Raw genomic sequence first — 22,669 nt, forward strand, 5'->3', positions numbered from 1 at the left:
GGAATTTCGTTGGTGTATCGTTGAGTCGTAAGATTGCCCAGGATGTGGATCAAACCTGTCCTGCCATGATGAGAGATAGCCGCCTACATCATAACGCCACCCAATCTTGGCATGTTGTTAAAATGTCACTGTTCGATTGACATAGATGCCAGGCAATCAAAAACCCTGCACTTTAATACCGTTCATAGTGCTGCTGCACGTGCAGTACATGCGGCTCCATGGCTCTTTTGTTAATGCACTGGGTGCGTTTTTCCGAATCGCACGTGTTTATCGACTGATGGTTTGCATGTCCTTGATCTGATCATTTTGATTCGGGAAAATTGTCACTGACACTACAACACATTAATCCTCTTCATTTTGCACCTCTTGGTCAGCTAATAGTTGCTTTTATGACCGAACATATCCGTATTCCGTTTCTTCTGAAGAGTATATTTGCCTTGGTAATTAATAAGTACTCGCTAAAATGCACATCGGGATCCAAATTCCGCTTTCATTTGGGACGATAAATGGAATCATTTTGATTATATAAATACCTGTCTTAGGGCCGAAATCCCTTATCGGTGTTCTTCTGATAAGACTAAGACATTCGTGTGAACTATTTAACCCATCGACAATCCCATTACGAATTTCGCCCGATCTGAACATGTTCAATACAAGTGACAATGTATTATGATCATTATGCCATGGAACTTACATTTTTTAGTCATCAGCGCGTACTTATGCTCAACAGCCTTACAAAAAACATACCTGTTGTGCTCTCTCTCTCTCTCTCTCTCTCTCTCTCTCTCTGTCTCTCTCTCTCTCTCTCTCTCTCTTGTGTGCTTTGATCTTTTGAATCTAAAGCAGTTATCTATTTCTTTGCAGAATGTCACCAAACGTACATGGATCTCGTACTTATCGCGGATGCATCTGGCAGTATGGGATTTGAAAACTTTAAAATTCAACGACAATTTATGCAGGAATTCATCTCCAAACTGGCAATTGATGAAGGCACCGTCCGACTTGCCATAGTGGTATTTGGAAGTCGAGCAAGGGTAGAGTTCAATCTGGCTCAGTTCAACAAACGGGAGGAAATACTTGACGCAATTTCTAAAATATACTATGATGACACACGTACCAATGTTGCAGCTGCTCTACGCTTGACTGGGACAGATGTCTTCACACGGGAAGGAGGTGACAGAGAAAATGCTACCAATGTGGCTATCCTTATCGTTGATGGGGAACCAAATGAGGAGGTTGACTACACAGACGATGAAGCAAAGAAACTGAAAGACAGTGGGGTCCGTATCATAGTGCTGGCCATTACTTACTATACAGACATTTTTGCAACAATTGCATCAGCGCCGACATCTGACAACGTTATTTTCATTGATCGTTTCAGCCAGCTCGACAGCGTTCACAAAACTCTGTACAGTTCTGTATGTAGAGGTGCGTTCTTATTTACAGATTCGGGGCCTCCCATAAGGAATTGGTACATTTTCCTATCATGTGCTCTCTCCAACGGAGAGGTTAAGGAGGAAAGTTTTCACTCAATACTTGTATTATACATGGAGTAATTGTGTGTGAGTGAGTGAGCTGGATTTAACAAATGTTAAATGTTTTGAACAGTATTGCAGTTATATAGAATAGAAGGCCATGGTAGAACACATCTTTGACACAGTGCAGGTATGGTGCTACCAAGCTAATACACTACGTTCTCACAATTTGTGGGTTGAGTATTGGTGACGTCTTGGTAAAACGTTTTTACTACGTTATTATTACGTCACCACGTAACGTCAGTGCATATAGTTTTTTACGGCGTCCAGGGTAGTCCACAGAATAACCGTGCATTATACAAGATAACAAATCATTGCCACAACGCACACTTCAATGTTCCCGAAAAGATAAAGATAATATTACAACAAGGTAACATTTGATGTTACCACAACTCAACTATAACTTTTCCATAACGTTGTGACAACGTGGAAATGAATGCCGTGTCACAACCTTGTAGGCAATGTCCACAGAATAACCTTGTCTGGACAAATATCATAATATTATGAGAACGTAAACATAACGACGTGACAGAAATTGCCTGCTGGGTAACTGACTAATTGCAATTGTGAGATAGGCATTCTACGTTTTCGATAGACAACTAGCTTAACTGTAGATTTAATCGAGCAAAACCGAATTTGGAACGGAAATCGCTATCCTCACATGTTTTATTTCTGCACAGCACGTCATTGAGAGAATCGATTGTGTGTGCTGTGATTCACTTCAATGCACATTTGATGCTCGTTCTATGTAATATAGGGGCGGTCGGGTAGCCTAGTGGTTAAAGCGTTAGCTCGTCACGCCGAAGACCTGGGTTCGATTCCCGACATGGGTACAATGTGTGAAGCCCATTCCTGGTGTCCCCCGCCGTGATGTTGCTGGAATATTGCTAAAAGCGGCGTTAAACCATACTCACTCACTCACTCTATGTAATATAAAGGGGTAATAAGATTGGATTAGATGGCACGAAACACAACATAAATACACAATGAAAAGTATGATTAATTTAATTTCTTTTGTTTACTATGTGAAAGCACGTGTGTTTGGTGCATGTTTTTAGTTGATAAACGGAAAATTGTTGTCAACGAGCATATCATTATTAATTTATGTCGTTATTACAGAACATTTCGTGATTCGGCTGACAATTCATGATTTTATGTTTTCTTCAGTGGGGACTGCTTCACCAACAGGCACCAAGACTGCGACAAAGTCAGGATCCACTACGACATCGGCAACCCAATCCACATGGGACAATACAACCATCTCTGCGTCAATAACTGACATCACGTCCTCACAGATTACTACAATTACAACGGCTACAACTTCAACATCGACATCATCAATCGCCCCTGTTTCGACGACTACAATCAAATTTACTTCCGACAAAACCCCAACGACACCAACTCAAGATAAAGCAACGCCGACACTTACACCAACCGCACACATGGTCACCAATCCCACTGCAACCACCAACACTACTGGGAGCAGCACTTCAGTTCCAGGACGCGTCAACGTCAGTGGTGGAGTCACGGCGACCATAACCGCTGCACTACAAACATGTTACGACCGATGTGCGAGTCCAGTAGGGGCGACATCTACCCTTTTTAACGCCATACGCAGCCTGCGCCTCGATAAGGAAGACCTCTCCAAACAACGTCGTGAGAAAACGTCTGCATCCGATGTCAGACCGTCGGCGACTATTGTCGCAACTCTGGTTCTTGTTATTGTCTGGACGCCCATACTAGTTCTGGTCATATGGGATCTGATCGATCTTTGTCGCAACAGACACATCTGAACTACCGACAAAACTTGTCAACTGCATGTACTGTTTCCTCCTTGGCTATGTTTGAAATACATCAAGAGGACGATATGTTTAATATCGTGTCAGTAACTAAAGGAAAGAAACTGTTTTAAGTTAATTTACAACTTGAAGTTATTTATACATAAGTTGCACATATGAATTGTAGCCAATCACATGATAGCAAAATTTTTTATCAAGTAAGGTTAATTGTCGTAAGGGTTTAGTTGGTGTAACGTTGAAATATATGTTGACAAGAATAGTTGTATCATATTGGGAATATATACACTGTATATACTCAGATGCGAAATAGCTGTTATATTTATAATTGATAATTAAAAACTTATAACAATGATGATTAATTAAACTAAATTTAGGCTGTGGCTTTACATTCTGAAAAATCATCTGAGGGTGTACACCGAAAAATATTTGACAAGGCAGATACGGGAATATTGATTCCGTTGTAATGTGTATTGCCATCAAAGGGAAAGTCCCTTTTCAAATGTTGTTCCTTTCTTACGTTTCTACACTCTGTGGTCTAGTGGTAGAGCGTCCGCCCGGAGGTCCGGATCCGGGGTTCGATCCCCGAGCGCGTCATACCAAAAGACGTTAAAAGATGGTTCTTGTTTTACCCTGTCTGGCGCTCGGCATTAAGGGGCCAAAACAAGGACTGGTCGGCTCGGAGTCAGTATAATGTGTCTGAGTGGGGTATTCATATTAAACTGCGTCATGTTATCTCAGTGAGCTAGCACTATAAATCGGTTTCAGCCCGGACTAGTACAAGCAGCCACACAAACACACACACGTACATGCACGTTGCTATATAAGTGCAATAATCTTGGACGCGACGTTAAACTCCATTTCACCTCACTACGTTTCTACAACTGTCATAGAGAACTAATATCAACACGTTACAATGACTGTATTTGAATTTGTAAATTTGTAAAATAGAGTATTTTACTAGAAAGCCATATCAATCTTCAGTCCACATAAACACCGGTACCCTTCTATAATCAAAGAATGGATATTGACATGTGGGGTCATGAAACATAAACTAATGTATTTGACAGTACATTATGAAAGGCAACATGTCATTGCAATGCGATTTATTAGTATATGTGTCAACTAGAAGAATATTGTCGACAACTGTCTGGCAGAAGTCCAGTATATGTTATTTCAGATTCAAATCACACAATATATCAAGGTTTCGTCCATACATATAAGTACCTGAAATATGAATATATATCGTGACTGATAGTTCTCGATATTAATGCTCCACTGACGGACTCGTTTACTTTAGGGGTCTATTGTTTCTTATCAATTGTCAGCAATCGGGTCTGTATGTTAGTCAAGTACACAAGCCAACATTCTAGATGTGATTGATAAAGTCAGTCAAGTGATGATTGAATGATTCTATTTATCTTTCATTTCTGGTACACATGTACTACTGTTTCTAACACAAACATGATTAGATATGGCGTGTTTTTCCTGCCTTGATATTTGTTTTGTGATGTTATGTTGTGCAGTCATGTTATTCGATTGCAATGAAAGTGTTTCAACTAGACGTGAATCGCAGAAAATAGCTACGTACAACAGCGGCGATAGGGATAAGCGCGTTCTGAAATTAAGACGTACGTTTTATTTTTCATCTTTTCTGGTATCATCACTATTTGATTGGGATTCATAACACATGCTCATGATATAGTCGAAAGTCTGTATATTCTCGGCTATTGTTTAATCTACGTTACAACATTATTTGCCCCAGTAAAGCTTTAAAAAAGTGTTATGGTACACATGTGGGGGACTTTTCCAAATTGTACGCATCAGTGACAAAAATAACGTCCGATGCCATTCCCTCTTTGACTTGACCATATGTTCCATTGGTATTATTTGTCAGGTAACAATTGACTTGCCTGTGTTTGTGACGGGTGACGGGTGACGGGTGAGTCAGAATCAGCGGTGTCATTATCACTATTTCATAGTGATTCATAGACCCGTAAAGATTCCGGGGTAGAACAGGTCTTCAGCAACCCATGCTTGCCGTAAAAAGCGACTATGCTTGTCGTAAGAGGCGACTAGCGTGATCGGGTGGTCTGGCTCGCTGACTTGGTTGATGCATGTCATCGATCCCAATCTATGCTCATGATGTCAATCACTGGATTGTCTGGTCCAGACTCGATTATTTACAGACCACCGCCATATAGCTGGAATATTGCTGAGTGCGGCGTTAAACAACCAACCAACCAACCATAGTGATTCATGAACACAGGGATCATGATACACTCGGGATCGTACAATCGACTCTGCTTTTGGCAGAGATTTCTTGTGGTTATGGAAGTATTTTGTCGGTATTATTATTATGATTATGGAAAGGGGTTGATATAATATGCATTTTCTGCTGTCACAATTCCAGTGAAACCAACTCGCAGTGACATTGATCTCGCGAGGGTTAGGAATTCAACTATTTCACTATTTCACTGATGTACTTCTAATATAATGGTCTATTCGTGATATCACTTTGTTAGATTTCAATTTGAGAAGTAGATGATTAAGACCCTTACAAGCAATGAACAGGAATATCTAAAAACAGCTTACGTATACAGTTATTCACTCCAGAACGGCTGTATGTATCCACAAGTCAATATTCGCCTGGTGTAATTGTCTAAGTGTTTAACGTGTGAGCGTGTCAACCATCTTGTACAATAAGCACGCTTCTTCACATAGTACAGATGTTGGAGGTAAACAGTACACACAGAACACGCCGATGAAGACACATTGTGATGTAGTGTCAGTTCTGAGGATCGTACACTGTACAAATACAATTCGTGACACTTGCATACTTTTAAGACCTGTATTTAATTGGCTCTATGGACAAATAGACATATTTTAGGAGTACAATTCATTTCAGGTTTTAATGATAGACAGTGCCATTACAGCTGTTTAATAATGGATGCATCACGACTGTATGCAAACGTTAACTTTCACCAAGGACGATTCCAAGATTTAATGATGTTTTTACTGCATATCTTCAATCGAACACAGATGAAGTAAAAAGATGCTATTGTTTTCATGTTACAAGGTTTAAGTTTGTGATGTTCCCAAATAGTTAATTTTGTTGTAGGATGTACTGGGGGTAAGAAGCTAATTAGCCCTGAAATTAGATGTGACTGCCTTTGCATATTTATGTACGCTGAGAAACATATTTTTTTTACTTTTTTACATTGCTTATTTGGGTGTACATTAAACTCATTAGGTCCCATTAAACTCAATGTGAAACATTGGCTGATACCTGAGATGGTGGCACAATCGAAAATACCTGTATCTGTATATGGTTTCATAAATAAAGTTATGTTGATCTTTAATCACTTTGTAATGGGTTAGAATCTACGATTTGATGAGACATGTATCATTTAGAGAAGCTCTTCTTCGTGGGTGTATGCATGGCATCACAGACCGGATATATTCATAACACGACCTTATATCCACGACACTGAGCTATGGCCAAGATCAAGCATGTTCTTATCATTATCGCAGTTATCTTGCACAGACAGGGTGAGTTATACTGTTTGTTTCCAAAAGCAATTGTCATTTAATCATATCGACCATTAGGGATATGAATTAACATATATTAATGCTATTGAGATAAAAACAAAGGCTCATGGAATGAGATGTGCTGTTTTTGAAGTTTGAAGCAATCCTCGTATCAGTTGCTCCTTTTCTTTGTCGTTGTCGGAAACCAAAAACCTGCTTGTTTCAAAAACTGTAGTTTTCTTTGTAAGATTATGAGCGTGTCTGAGAGGGATATCCATGCCACATGGTACATATCTCAGTGGGTTACTAGGACGGACTCGTAAAAACACGCACACACACACACACACACACACACACACACACACACACACACACACACACACATGTATGCATGCACATCGCTTTATAAATACAATAATCTTGAACGCGACACTAAACCCATTTCACCTGAATCGGTGTGCGCGAAAAGGTTAAGTATGACCTGCTCTGTGGGAAGCACCCGCCACTCACACAATATGCATAAGAAAGTAAGTATTTGTTGCCTGTCGCCACCCAGCTGTATTTCAGTCACACGCCTACGGCCTGTAAACAATCGGGTACAAGTCAACAGTAATATTGATATTTTCACAGAAAGCTTGTTGAATCTTCAACACAAAATCTGTACATAACTATACATCAGCGACAAAGTAGTCCGCTTGTTGGCGTGACCAATTCTTTTCGGTTAATGGAAACATACTGCAATAATTAGAGTGTATTTTAACATGTGATGTCCTTGAAAAAAGACATGTCGTCAATCATTACGGAATATATAAAAATATGTTCAAAGTCTGAAATCTCAAGACAAGCTCTTTTTTCCCGAAATTTGAATTTCTTGCTCTCCAAATGTTTGTTAAGCAGTTACTGTGTTCTGAATGTAATGTATTCAAAATTTGATACAAAGCATTTATCCTTGGTTGGGCTGTAATTCCTATGAAAGCTATATCATTTCAAATGCGATGTCTTACTGATTGCCCTCTCAAGAACGGTGCCAACATTACATATCATTTGACGATCGTTATTATGAACTTACATGAAATCGTGTAAGTTTACAAAGTCACTACATTAAACATGTACTAGTATTTCAATTACTTTTTAACCTCTTTGTCTCACATGTTAGAATTCGTACCCATTCGGTAAAAGGATCAAACTACTTGTGTTATATTAGGAGGAAGGATAAAATGATTCTGCATATGGTTGTGGGCAAAAACCTCGATTCATGCAATTGTTTTTTAACTGTAGCTGTTGACGCGTCGTCACAAGAAGATACAGACCCAGGCTCAGATACTCCAGTTAGCTCAGAGGGAAGACAGTATGACACCACACACGGTTGTCAACCTGAAAATGAGAGTGACTGTGCCGAAAATAGTCCAGATGGGGATCGAGGAGGTGGCGACACTGATCCAACAGGCGAAATAAAGAGCGGATCTGTCGGTAGCAGAGAAACGAGGGAAAGTGATGACAACAGTGGTGGTGGTAGCGATAGTTCAGCGACGGGAGAAAGTGATGAGAACAGTGGTGGTGGTAGCGATAGTTCAGCGACGGGAGAAAGTGATGAGAACAGTGGTGGTGATGGCGATAGTTCAGCGACGGGAGAAAGTGATGAGAACAGTGGTGGTGATGGCGATAGTTCAGCGACGGGAGAAAGTGATGAGAACAGTGGTGGTGGTAGCGATAGTTCAGCGACGGGAGAAAGTGATGAGAACAGTGGTGGTGATGGCGATAGTTCAGCGACGGGAGAAAGTGATGAGAACAGTGGTGGTGATGGCGATAGTTCAGCGACGGGAGAAAGTGATGAGAACAGTGGTGGTGGTAGCGATAGTTCAGCGACAGGAGAAAGTGATGAGAACGGTGGTGGTGGTGACGATAGTTCAGCGACAGGAGAAAGTAATGAGAACAGTGCTGGTGGTGATGGTGATAGTTCAGCGACAGGAGAAAGTAATGAGAACAGTGGTGGTGATGGCGATAGTTCAGCGACGGGAGAAAGTGATGAGAACAGTGGTGGTGGTAGCGATAGTACAGCGACGGGAGAAAGTGATGAGAACAGTGGTGTTGGTGGTGACGATAGTTCAGCGACGGGAGAAGGTGATGAGAACACTGGTGGTGGTAGTGATAGTTTAGCGACGGGAGAAAGTGATGAGAACAGTGGTGGTGGTGACGATAGTTCAGCGACAGGAGAAAGTAATGAGAACAGTGCTGGTGGTGATGGTGATAGTTCAGCGACAGGAGAAAGTAATGAGAACAGTGGTGGTGGTAGCGATAGTTCAGTGGCGGGAGAAAGTGATGAGAACAGTGGTGTTGATGCCGATAGTACAGCGACGGGAGAAGGTGATGAGAACACTGGTGGTGGTAGTGATAGTTCAGTGGCGGGAGAAAGTGATGAGAACAGTGGTGTTGATGCCGATAGTACAGCGACGGGAGAAAGTGATGAGAACAGTGGTGTTGATGCCGATAGTACAGCGACGGGAGAAAGTGATGAGAACAGTGGTGTTGGTGGTGACGATAGTTCAGCGACGGGAGAAAGTGATGAGAACAGTGGTGTTGGTGGTGACGATAGTTCAGTGACGGGAGAAAGTGATGAGAACGGTGGTGGTAGTAGTGATAGTTCAGCGACAGGAGAAAGTGATGAGAACGGTGGTGGTAGTAGTGATAGTTCAGCGACAGGAGAAAGTGATGAGAACGGTGGTGGTAGTAGTGATTGTTCAGCGACAGGAGAAAGTGATGAGAACGGTGGTGGTGGTAGCGATAGTACAGCGACAGGAGAAAGTGATGAGAACAGTGGTGTTGGTGGTGACGATAGTTCAGCGAACGGAGAAGGTGATGAGAACAGTGGTGGTGGTGGTGACGATAGTTCAGCGACAGGAGAAAGTGATGAGAACAGTGGTGTTGGTGGTGACGATAGTTCAGCGACAGGAGAAAGTGATGAGAACAGTGGTGTTGGTGGTGACGATAGTTCAGCGACAGGAGAAAGTGATGAGAACGGTGGTGGTAGTAGTGATAGTTCAGCGACAGGAGAAAGTGATGAGAACGGTGGTGGTGGTAGCGATAGTACAGCGAACGGAGAAAGTGATGAGAACAGTGGTGGTGATGGTGACGATAGTACAGCGACGGGAGAAGGTGATGATGACAGTGGTGGTGATGGTGACGATAGTACAGCGACAGGAGAAAGTGATGAGAACAGTGGCGGTGGTAGTGATAGTACAGAGACGGGAGAAAGTGATGAGAACAGTGGTGGTGGTAGTGATAGTTCAGCGACGGGAGAAAGTGATGAGAACAGTGGTGATGATGGCGATAGTACAGCGACGGGAGAAGGTGATGAGAACAGTGGTGGTGATGGCGATAGTACAGCGACGGGAGAAGGTGATGAGAACAGTGGTGATGGTAGTGATAGTTCAGCGACGGGAGAAAGTGATGAGAACAGTGGTGATGATGGCGATAGTACAGCGACGGGAGAAGGTGATGAGAACAGTGGTGGTGATGGCGATAGTACAGCGACGGGAGAAGGTGATGAGAACAGTGATGGTGATGGCGATAGTTCAGCGACGGGAGAAAGTGATGAGAACAGTGGTGGTGATGGTGACGATAGTACAGCGACGGGAGAAAGTGATGAGAACAGTGGTGGTGGTGGTGATAGTTCAGCGACGGGAGAAAGTGATGAGAACAGTGGTGATGGTGACGATAGTACAGCGACGGGAGAAAGTGATGAGAACAGTGGTGGTGGTGGTGATGGCGATAGTACAGCGACGGGTGAAGGTGATGAGAACAGTGGCGGTGATAGCAATAGTACAGCGACGGGAGAAAGTGATGAGAATAGTGGTGGTAGTAGCGATAGTACAGCGACGGGAGAAAGTGATGAGAACAGCGGTGGTGGTAGTGACAGTACAGCGACGGGAGAAAGTGATGAGAACAGTGGTGGTGATGGCGATAATACAGGGACGGGTGAAGGTGTTGACAGCAGGAATGGACATGATACTTTAGAGAACGATGGAAGTGATGACAACGATGACGCTAAGGGCAGGGGATGTGAGGGCAATACTGTTCACACACAGATAAATCGAATAATCAGCTCCAAAGCATTTAACATATGCTTCTCGATGTGGGAGAAAAGCGCAGTCAGTCCTTCCGGCGACGTCTCTCTCCGCATTGCCCGTTCACTTGCTCTCAAGAAGCTGAACCTGTCACGTCACATCCGGAACAAGACGTCTGCAGTCGATCACCGCGTGTCATCCCGGGTTCTTGCAGTGATGACACTTGTCATCTTCTGGTTTCCCATTCTCATTCTCGTCATCTGGGACCTGTTTGATCTCGTAAGATTCGGTCGAAGGTTTACGGAGAGGTACACGAGACAGGGAGACATTGCTTGAAGAGAAAATCCAAGAAGTGTCTCTTCGTGTACGCTGACAAAGATGAACTGCTTGGCATATTCATTCACTCTCTTTGATACACTATCTTAATATATTTGGCATATGAAGATGAACTTTACAATAAGTAGAAATATCTTAAAATCACAAATGTCTAAATTGCTAACATTAGAAAATTATATCAGAGGCCTACTTTGTTGTATATGCCATACTTTGTTGTACAGTAGATTTTAAGAAGTAATCGACGAATGGGTGTTGTTTATCGTACATCATGGGTAGTTTATTCTCCCTGCAAGGTTTTATTGTACGATAAACACCTCCCACTCGTCGTTTATTTCTTATATGCGTAATCATAACACGCTTCAAACATATTTACCCGTATTTAATTTATGATGACTCCCTGAATAGAATCCGACCGCGGCAAAGTCGGACATGTCCATTTAAGAACAGGGGAGGTCAATTTGTTTTCCCCTCATATTCTCACAATTTTCACGTCGATTATCTGTATGTGTTCTTTCTCCCAATAGTGATTGTCCTATCTTCGGCCATTCCGTTTACGTTGCCCACAGCATCTATGGGAACAACTCAACCGACACATCCCTCTCAAAAGTGACGTCGTCCAATTTACGACGTTACCAAGTTGCGAGCACATGTCCGAATCTTCAGAAATAACGTCATGATAGAACAATGTTTTATAATAAAATATACCACGCTTCGTTCTTCATTGTTGTTTGTGAATTATTGCGTAGCTATCTTATATTACACAATACATGCAGTTAAAACCTCAAGAGTATACATATTCATTTTGTGTTTGAAAACAAGTGTTCCCCTTCATTTGCCAAATCTGACGGTACTTGCCTCCGCCCGTCTCTCGGGAGTGTGGTAGGTCGCTGGTCCGATCCCCCGGCCGCGACACACCAAAAGACGTTAAAAGATGGTACGTGTTGTTATCTGGCGTTCGGCATTAAAGGGATAAACAGTTGGATGGGATTCAGTGTAATGTCTCTGGGTTTGGTACACATGTATAACTGTGGCATGGTATATCAGTGGGACAACACTATAAAATTGTCATAGATACGTACCAGTACAAGCAGCAACACACACGTTCATACACGTCGCTATATAAATGGAATGACCTTGAAAGCAACATTAACCCCTATTTCAATTCACTTCCTCGCATCTCTTGTCTAGAGTAGTAGTACTGTTGCTTGATTATCAATTTACATCAGTTTCAATTTCAACATTCTGACAGATATTAGCTGTGGATAAGACAATGGAAAACTGTGTACAGCTGCATGATATTTCAGACGAGGACCCCAAAGCACACACTGGGCATACTTTTGAATCCATGACTGTTATAGTTGTACTGATGTTGAACTGCAATGTTCCTCATATGTAAACATTTCGCATTCTTTAGGTCTGACCTCCAAATTGATCCTCAGATTTATTCTGGCGTTGTGTTTTTACGGCTTCGACTTGCTTCACAAGTTGTGACGTGGGAGTGAGTGAGTCAGATAAAATATAACGTCACATCGGCAATATTTCAGCCATATCGTGACGAGAGAAAGTTATACATTTTAATAAATATATTTAGACTGTCATCGAAGGTCAGTAAATAATTAGATTATCAGAGCTCATATTGAAAACTGGTATGTAACGAGAAAACGTCATCACTTCACATAACAATACATCACCAGTCACTGAAGGGAGAAACTATTGTGATCTTGAGGTTCTGATTAATTTTGCATATATCCTTGGTTGTGCTGTCATTTGTGTGAAAACTGTTACAGATACAATGTCTTATGCGAACACCTGGTGTCGTCAATCATTTTCAGTGACCCCATCATATATTTTCACAATCCTTTTTACTTCTACGCCCAATGTTTCGGCAGATAATCGAGACTGATTATTCCCTGGCGTTGACGTTTTATATTTGGGGAATTTAAATGGTTAATGGGATCACAAGGGCGCTGCATTACAAATCATTTCCTGTTCGTCATTATGAACATAAAATAGTATTACTTTATAAAGTCAGTACAACACACATTCCCTATTGCCCAAAACCATTTTATAGACACACATTCTTCATAAAAAGTAGGGGATCATGACATAAAAATACTGAGAGAGAAGGTGTTGCTAGAAACCTAAAGTATAACCAACGACGTAAACTTAACAGATAACGGCTGAAAAGCCTAAAAAAAGTTTTTTCTTCAAAGGAAAAATTGCCGAGGACACAAAACGGGACACAGAGACAAAACGGTCATGCACAGGTTCAGGATAGTGATGTTAGACCAAAATATGGTGGAACCAGGAACAACGGTAATCGGAGGCAGGGTGAAGAAAACAGAATTGACTTTCGGCCTCGATCACTCCGCCCCAGCACGAGAGAGATAGGGGGTGGCCCGGGAAAAGATGATTGTAGGGTGTTTCCAACAGGTTCACCTACAATTTCCCCTTGTTGAATGGGTCCATAAAATTTAATTTCTGAAACGTGTCCGGACTAAAATCCAAAGTGGACGATTGTGAATTTATCACCTTTGTTAACTTATTTGATATTGTAGGGCTAATTGAAACATGGTTGAAGGAGATAGATTTGGGTGGTTTATTTAGTGATTTTACTATACACACAAAGGTTGGTGAGCTGATATCTACCCGGGGACGACTCTCGGGTGGAGTAACAGTATTAATCAGAAACACTTCAGCTCATCTTGTAAAGTGGACCAAAGTGTGGTATATTTATTTTTACTAGATCAAGAAATATGTGGTCTAAAGAAAATTTTATGCTTGTGTATATATTCACCCGGAGTCTTCAACCTGGTATAATAACCGTTACGTCAATGTAAAAACGGCATCTCATTATAAAAGACGATCTGTTGCATACGCTTTCTAAATGTCATAACGTGTATGTTATCATCGGAGGTGATTTCAACTCTAGGCCTGGCACACTACCTGATTTTGTTGAAGACGATATCCTTGAGTACTTGGAAGGTAATGGTGGGAGTTTTTGTTTGATAGTTTTAACATGAAACGATTTTCGGTAGATTCAACTATAAACAGGTTTGGTTAATGCTTGTTAGATATGTGCAGTATTCTTAACATCCATATTATGAATGGAAGATGTGGATCAGACGAGGGTGTAGGGGATTTCACTTTTATAGGAAATGAAGGTGCGAGCGTGGTTGATTATATAATTACATACGCTCACGCGCTGTGTCATCACATCTTCCACTCACAATGGAGTTACGTACGTTTCACACAACTCAACAGATAAAAAGTGATCAAATTATTAATGAATCTTTCAGATTTACTTGGGTCCACGATAGAGCTGATAACCTTAGATATAATTTGACATCAGATGAAGATAGGGCAGTAAGTACAGCATTCGTTGGCATCGATGCTAGTGTAAGATATATCACTGAAACCTTACGTATGGCTGCATCCGATATGAAGAGAAAAGTTAACAAACCGCATCGTCAGTGATATGAAAGTTGTTGTGAGTTATTAAATATAAGAAAAATGTAGATGTATAAATATATTTCGAAGGAAAAAAGATTTGGTTGCATTGGTAAATTACCAACGCATCCGGAATCAGTATAAGGAAACTTGTAGAAAAAAGAAAGTTGAATATTATGAAATGAAATAATAATTTCTTGAGAAAAACATTCATAATTCAAAAGTCTTTTGGTCAACCCTTAAAAAGCTAAGGAGAGCTCCACACATTCATAATAATATTAGAATCGAAAATTGGTATGTTCACTTTAAAAAGTTATTTACAGCTCATGATGACAGTGATGATGACTTTTTTTCTGGATTTGAAGATGACAATATAACATATGATGATATCGAATTATCACGGGACATCCTCGAGACTCCGATGAAATAAGAGAAAGCATTTCTCATCTTAAAGATGGTATATCAGCTGGATATGACAAACTTATATCAGAGTTTTATAAACATTCTACAGATATCCTTGTACCATATCTAGAGTTGATTTTTAATAGTATGCTGGAAACAAAATATTTTCCTGAAGACTGGGCACTTGGCATAATCGTCCCTCTCCAGGGTTCAGTGAATGATACAAATAACTATAGAGGCATTGTGTTATTAAGCATTTTTAGCAAAGTGTTCATATGTATCATTAACAAAAGGTTAGTATTCTGGGCTGATGCTTATGAAAAGATTGCTGAGTCACAATCTGGTTTCAGGCAAGGATACTCGACAATTGATAATATATTTATGTTGCAAACAATAATACAAAAGTACCTTGCAAAGAAGGGTGGTAAATTATATGCATTTTTGTAGATTTCTTTAAAGCTTTTGATTGTGTTAGCAGAAATAAATTATGGTCACGTTTCAAAGTACATGGTCTTAGCAGTAAAATAGGAAAGTTAATGTGCTGTATGTATCAGAATGTAAAGATTTGTGTGCGAAATAACGGTACTGTGTCTGACACATTTGAAAGAAAAAGGGTGCATTTTAAGTCCGTTTTTTGTTCTCCTTCTTTATCAATGAATTAGCTCAACAATTCTGCAGAAATGTTAGCATCCAACTTCACCCGGAAACTATAAAGTTATTTCTTCTTGTGTTTGCCGATGCTATAGTAATGTTTTCAAACACAATACCTGGACTACAAAAGCAACTTAATCAGCTGAATTTATCTGTCAACAAGAATAAGACAAAAGTTATTGTTTAAAAAAATGGTGGTACACAACCCAGAAGGGAGAAATCGTTTTACGAAGGACATTCATTAGATGTTGTATCGTTCTATAAGTACTTAGGTGTATATTTTACAAATAGATTGCCATGGAAGATGCATGCTTACCAAGCTGCTGTACAAGCTAAGAAGATCCTAATTGGAATTCTTCAACATATGCAAGTGTTTGGAAATATATCCTATAATACATTCTTTAATATATAAGCCCAATTTTCTTATATGGAGCAGAGGTTTGGGGATTAGAAATGATAAAGAAAAAGTACATATTTATGCATGCAAAATATTCATTTGTGTGAAACCTAGTACGCCTAATCTAATGGTCTATGGAGAATGTGGAGGATACCCATTAGCTATGCTTGCAAAGTTAAAGACTATAAAATACTGGATAAAATTAGTTAAAATGCCGGCAACAAGATATCCTTAAGAAATGTTATAACATGTTATTACGCTATGATCAACAAAGACAGACTAACTTCTGTTAAGCATAAACTTTATTCATGTGGTTACGGTAATATATGGACAGAACAGGATACGTATATACCAGATCATTTCATAGATGCATTCACTCAGACCCTGAACGATATGTACATTCAAAATTGGCAATTTGTCCTTATCAGTATCAAGGAAACTATGAAGTCATTCCCTCTTAAAAAACAGCTTCTTTGGAGAGCAATTCTTATTAGATGTGACACTAAAAACATCTCGAATTGCACGTGCAAGATTCAGATGTGGTTCACACGAACTCTTCATCGAGACAGGAAGATATATGGGGATCGCGAGAGAACACAGAATTTGTCAGTTTTGTGATTTAAACACTGTAGAAAATGAATACCATTTTCTACAACTTTGTCCGTTGTATGCTGAACTCAGAAAACAGTTCATTGATAAATATTATATCCGTTATCGAAGTCTACATAAATTTGTTTCATTAATGTCGAGTGAGAATGTACTAAAAACGAAAAAGCTTCCAATGTACATTATACATGCTATGAAGCTCAGATACTCCAAATGTGTCACCTTTTAAATGTATATACACCTATGACTATGTAGCATGTACTATAGGCCTATGGCCTCTCGGTATTATGAATAAACACATATACGACATAAAAATCTTAATAAAAAGTATTAGAACAAAGATAAGTGTTGACGACACACATCCTATGCCAGAAATCTAATGTCTGTAAAAACACCATTTCTGATTTTGACACTTTCTATATAAAATAATGCATCTTTTCAAAGTCAGGACAACAAATATGCCCTATTGTAATTGTACCGTCTATTACTATTGAGGCTCGAAGCCAGAAAGAGGGTTTGGCACATGTGACCCTGGCACAGTCAGGCTGGTAAGGCTCATCATCAGCTAAGGGCCCTTGCCCCCTCGAACTATCCGAGAACATTTTGGAGAGTGTGAAGACTCCACAACACTACAGCCTTCTATAGTTTGGTTCAAAATTATTGGGAATTTTAATGACATATTCAAGGAAGCATACATAAAATATCAATATTGACAAGTGGTTAAAATTAAGGTATGGTCAATGGCAAGCAACTTTTCTTCAATTTTAGAAGTTGCAAATTAGAGTTATCTCCCTTGACTATGGAGCAGACGACTTTTTCTGATATATGTTAGAAATGAGTGCAGAGGAGAAAAGAAGGTTGATTCTACAGCTCCATGATGAAGGCATCACTGATGCTGCTATGTTAGCAAAGAGCACAGATACTCCTCTTTCTACAGTGTATAGAGTTAAGAAGAATATTGAGAATGGTTCAGGAATTGAGCACAGAAAAGGAGCGGGGAGACCTCGAAAACTGGTGTTTGGTGATCGTGTTAGACTGGGTATTTTGGCTTCTAAAAACACGAGGGTGAGTATTTCACATATCAAACATGAAATGGTAAATAGAGGGACAGTAAATGTATCCAAATCTACAGTAAGAAGAAATTTGATTGAACTTGGATGGGAAAAAAAGAAAGGAATTGCCTCTCCACTCTTGAAACAAAACACAAGGATAGACGTGTAGAGTGATGTTTGGCGCATGAAAACTTTGACTGGAACAGTGTTATTTTCACAGATGAGAGCTCTGTATGGGTGTATCCTAACAATGTTAAAATGTGGACAAAATGTCATTCCGTTCCATTGTACCAGAGACCAAAGTACAGTCCGAAGTGTCATGTTTGGGGAGGGATATCTTCACTTAGAACGACGCCTATGTGTGTTTTTGAGGGTAATTTAACCAGTGAAAGGTATACAGACATTTTGGAAGCTCACCTGATCCCAAATGCAGATGTTTTTTTTATGGAAATACTCGGATTTTGCAACAGGATAATGACCCCAAACACACCGCAAGACATGCGCGGCAGTGGTTTGAGGACAACAATGTGACCGTTTTGGACTGGCCTAGCTACAGCCCGGACTTAAATCCTATATAAAATGTGTGGGGACTCATGAAGGAGTCGGTGAACCAAAAGGGATTGACAAAATTGATGACATGAAGAGCGAGGTGGTGCGATATTGGGACTCTCTCACCCACAAGACTCTAACCTCTCTCATAGGAAGTATGCCCAATCGTATAAAACTGTGTTTGGAAGCAAATGGTGGTCTGATAAAATATTGATGTTACTGTGATGTGATTAAAGAAGGTTTGTGCTCACTTAAAATATGTTTTATTTTTTGGGATGAAATTTTCATATTTACAATTTTAAAGATTTTTCAATTCTGAATAATTATGACTCGTACTGTACATTTTCCAGATTGTCAGAAGGGCTATATTCCTGGCAGTAAAAAACCCGGGTACTCTCCAAATGTCAGTCAACAGATTGGGAGGTACCAAACCTAAGGTACCAAGAACAATGGAGAGTCGGACAACTTGGTACTCGGGATGCACGTGTGACATTTCGAGACAAGCGAGGTCCGCATATTTGCAATGCTTTTCCTAAATCTTGTCAATCACATTAGTGTCAAAGGGCCAGAAAATTCAATAACATAGATAATTTCGTTGGATTTATCAAAATGGACAAGATCAAGTTTGTTGGTCTGGATATGTCTGAGGCTGTTTACGGGCCTATTCCAATTGCCCTCTACATATTCTGGGTCGTATTCTGGACCTCAGCGTCAAAACCACAAGCATGGCGAAGACGGTAATAAAAGGATCGAGCCACTCCATCACATCGCTTAAGATACTGTGTTTGTGCCATAGCTGGGCATCCACTGACATTGTGTTGGACAGTCTCATTTAATTCATTACATAATCCATATTTCATATTTACATGTTGACGGATCTAGTTAGACTAACATGTAGTTCAGTTATCTTAATAAAAATATTGTAAAAAGGAGCCCAGTGACTCTCTTCATTTTCCTGCAGTGATCTAGACTTGCCAAACATTATAGACTTGCATGGGCTGTATTTGATATATATTTGTATCAGGGTCTGTAAGACAGACTAGGTTCTAGTGGGAAGTGTCTGGTCCTGGGCAGCAAACAGAAAACTCAACCTTGCACAAAAACTCGATGCAGTGGTCGTTCAGATAGCCTCTCCTTTAAAAACTGAGACTGGGCCGAAATGGTATGGCAATTAGCTTGCTTTCTGTTCCGTCCAGCAATACAAAATCAACATTGACATTGAGATTATGTCCCAAATCCTGGCTTCGTTTAAGTAAACTGTGATATGACTTGTTTACATTAAGGGTTTGGACATGCTTCACAAAAGGATCATAAGACAAATAAATGTGTACAAAAGCGCACAATACAATGTCACGAAGAGCCTCCACGTTTATCAAACCACGCCCTCCCGTTATAACTGGTAAATATTAGCGATTGAGTGAAGGGCGAGGGTGGTGGGATCCACGCGTCTGAGAGGATTATTCGTGCGAGGGTGTCAATACCCTGAATTCCTTGTTTCGTCCAACAACACCAAAAGAATACCAAGGGACGGGTACAGCATAATAGCAAAAGTCGCTATTATTATTCCACCGATTTTTGTACCGGTCAAAACGGAAGTATCAGTAACTTCACTTCAAACTTAACAAGAACAAGAGATATTTTGGCTCAGTGCAAGTAAATATGTATTTTTTCTGTAACATGTCAGGTAATCGACATATTGATAATCCAATGCGAATACACATCGCTTGGAACACTACTTGCAGCTATATTTACAAAATGAATTTTTAAATGAAGTCACTGTCAAGTAAAACAATTATATCCAGATCATTAGTTCTGTTGAAGGATAACGACTGATCGTTAGTTGATCTCCCCCAGTTCTTCCCTGGTATATAACACTTATGTAGGATGGTGATAGGTTAACACAGGGGGTAATGTTTCACCCGGAAATATTGTTCTTTGGGTCCCTCTTGTTGTTGGCGCCTATGATTGCAGGTCAAGCGTTGACTGCCATGATCAAATGTACGAACATGCGTTTTGTACGAGTACAGCAGGTTTCTATGACGCCTCTTCGACATACTCAAACCGGGAACGCTGTTGAATGTGGTAAACTGTGCATGGAAACGTTGGATTGCACAGCCTTCTCCTTTGCCGAACATACACAAAGCTGCTCATTGTTGAAAGAGAATGCGCTTTGCGCTTCTGGCAATGTTTTCAAAGGATTTGTATACCAAACACCAGGTACACAATGGTCGTTTTCTCCAGTTCACGGATATTGATCATTTAGAAATAATATGATTACTATGTCTTCAAAATTATTAATTTCAAGAGGGTAACTGTTCAGGGGTTTTTTTAAATGACAAATTCCTCAAAAAAGGTAAACAATCTATGTTTCTTCAATAAGGTTTATGCTTTGTTCGCATATTGCCCGAGGCTGTTTCATTTTCACACGTATAGATACTATGTGTAAAATATTTGTTTTAGATATTTTATTACCTAATCTATATTATTATGATCCCCAGGAACACGGACAGTTCCTACGCTTGAGCCATCACCAAATGACATCATGATAAGTATTCGACTTGTTCCGGGGCCGCAACAAGGTCGTCTTGAAATTAAGTACCAGTCAACATGGGGAACAGTGTGTGACGACAAATTCACTAATGCCAACGCTAGAGTTGTCTGTAGAGAACTTGGATCGCCCGCGTAGGTATATAGATCTGTCTAAACACAGAATATTGCATTTTTGGTCACTGCTTCAAGGCAATTAATGTTTTTTTGCGCTGAAAGTAGGAGCCAAACCATTAAAACCATGATGTCAGGATGCAATTCCATATATTGATTTGTTACAGTATCGTATGTGCCCGCAGGGGGCACGTGTGGCCCAGTCGTCTAAGGTGCCGCGATTCGCTGTGCAGAGTTGCGTCCCTTTGGCGCGCCAGAAACCTATGATTGTTGGTTCGAATCCCGATTAGCCCCGATTATGTTTTAGGTTTTGAGCACCATACCCGTGCTCGTGGGTTTCACCAATGTGGTATACGTCTGAGACCTGCATCACTTCGGGTTTTCCTCCCACATTCCTGACACGCCGCGATATAACTGGAATACTGTTAAATGAGGCGTTAAACCCAACTCACTCACTCATTCATATGTGCCCGCAGTTTTTAAGGTTCTGGTGAACAAATTGACTTGCATTTGCATGTGTTTGTGGCGGGTGCCACTGGTGGGGCAGGATACGGTCGCCCTTTCGCAAACACCTGGTATCATCGCTATCTGACCGTGATTCATCAACACATGCTTATGATACAATCGATGTTGTTGTTTATAGTTTTACGCCGCACGCAGCAATATTCTAGCTGCAAGACGGCTATCAGTCGGTACTTCAGCCTGGACCAGACCAGCCAGTGATTGACTTCGTGAGCATTAATCTCCTGTGGACTTTACTTTTAGCAGAGATTAGTTATAAAAACAAGAGTATGAGAAAGTCGGAGTCGTAATAGACTTATATTATATTGAAATTTGTCATTGCTGTGCTTATGGTAATGATTTTGTATATTTTATAGGAACAAATATTGTAACACCACTGGGATGTTTGTGATACAAATAATTTGTTCCAGATAAAGCCGAAAAAAATATTAGTTCCCCGGGTTTCTATACCACCAATCTCCCCGCCCACCCTCCTAAAATACCTTATTAAATTGTTCGAAGGACATGTTGGGTGCCCTGAAATAAAGATTCTTAAAACTTGATTGGATCGGTTTATACTCTCACAGGACGAGAATGACGTGTTTTGAAGCAGTGACCAAAACTGTTTCGAAAAAAGAGTTCTAGCCCTTCAAAATGTTTGACGATACTTGTTTAGACAAGATGTGAACCAAATTAATACCTCGTTTTCCACTTACTCAGAATGTTGGTATTAATGCTGGAATTGTTGGTCGTGTGGAATGATCAGGCTAAATGTTATCCTTTATCTTCATTTTGTATTATAGAGCAAACGCAGTGTACAGAGGTTCCGGATACTACGGTGGAGGACTGGATCCGATACTGCTGGACGACATCAGCTGTACTGGGAGCGAGGCGTCCCTTCATCAGTGTACCCGCAAGGGATGGGGCTGCCACAAATGTGCCCACAGTGAAGATGTTGGGGTTGTGTGTGAGTAATTACGAACTGAAAAGTTCAATGTAAGAGATAGTTAGCGAATATTGTCTGCGTAGTTACTGCATATACCTTTGTGGTGTTATTTCGCTGTCTTTCCTTCATTTGTCCATTGACCGCCTCAGCGGTGTAGTGGAGAGTGTATCTGCTCGGAGAGCGGAGGGTGTC

The 22,669-nt window shown here is 40.5% G+C and overlaps 1 protein-coding gene across 1 annotated transcript; it reads left to right on the forward strand.

Moving 5' to 3' along the window:
* The first annotated feature begins 6,828 nt into the window (after positions 1-6,828).
* Positions 6,829-11,262, forward strand: LOC139453046 (dentin sialophosphoprotein-like). Its single transcript, XM_071234669.1, has 2 exons — positions 6,829-6,883; positions 8,141-11,262. Exons 1-2 carry the CDS (start codon positions 6,829-6,831, stop codon positions 11,260-11,262), a joined length of 3,177 nt encoding a protein of 1,058 aa, XP_071090770.1.
* The last annotated feature ends 11,407 nt before the right edge of the window (positions 11,263-22,669 follow it).

This window comes from Haliotis cracherodii, unplaced genomic scaffold, assembly GCF_022045235.1.
Source record: "Haliotis cracherodii isolate W230 unplaced genomic scaffold, xgHalCrac1.p SCAF_9, whole genome shotgun sequence".
Taxonomy (NCBI): Eukaryota; Metazoa; Mollusca; class Gastropoda; order Lepetellida; family Haliotidae; genus Haliotis; species Haliotis cracherodii.

Excerpts from the sequence above, each read along its gene's own strand:
- LOC139453046 (XM_071234669.1), top strand. The coding sequence starts at position 6,829 with ATGGCCAAGATCAAGCATGTTCTTATCATTATCGCAGTTATCTTGCAC. Across the intron at positions 6,884-8,140 it reads AGTTATCTTGCACAGACAGG|CTGTTGACGCGTCGTCACAA; the intron begins GTGAGTTATACT and ends TTTTAACTGTAG.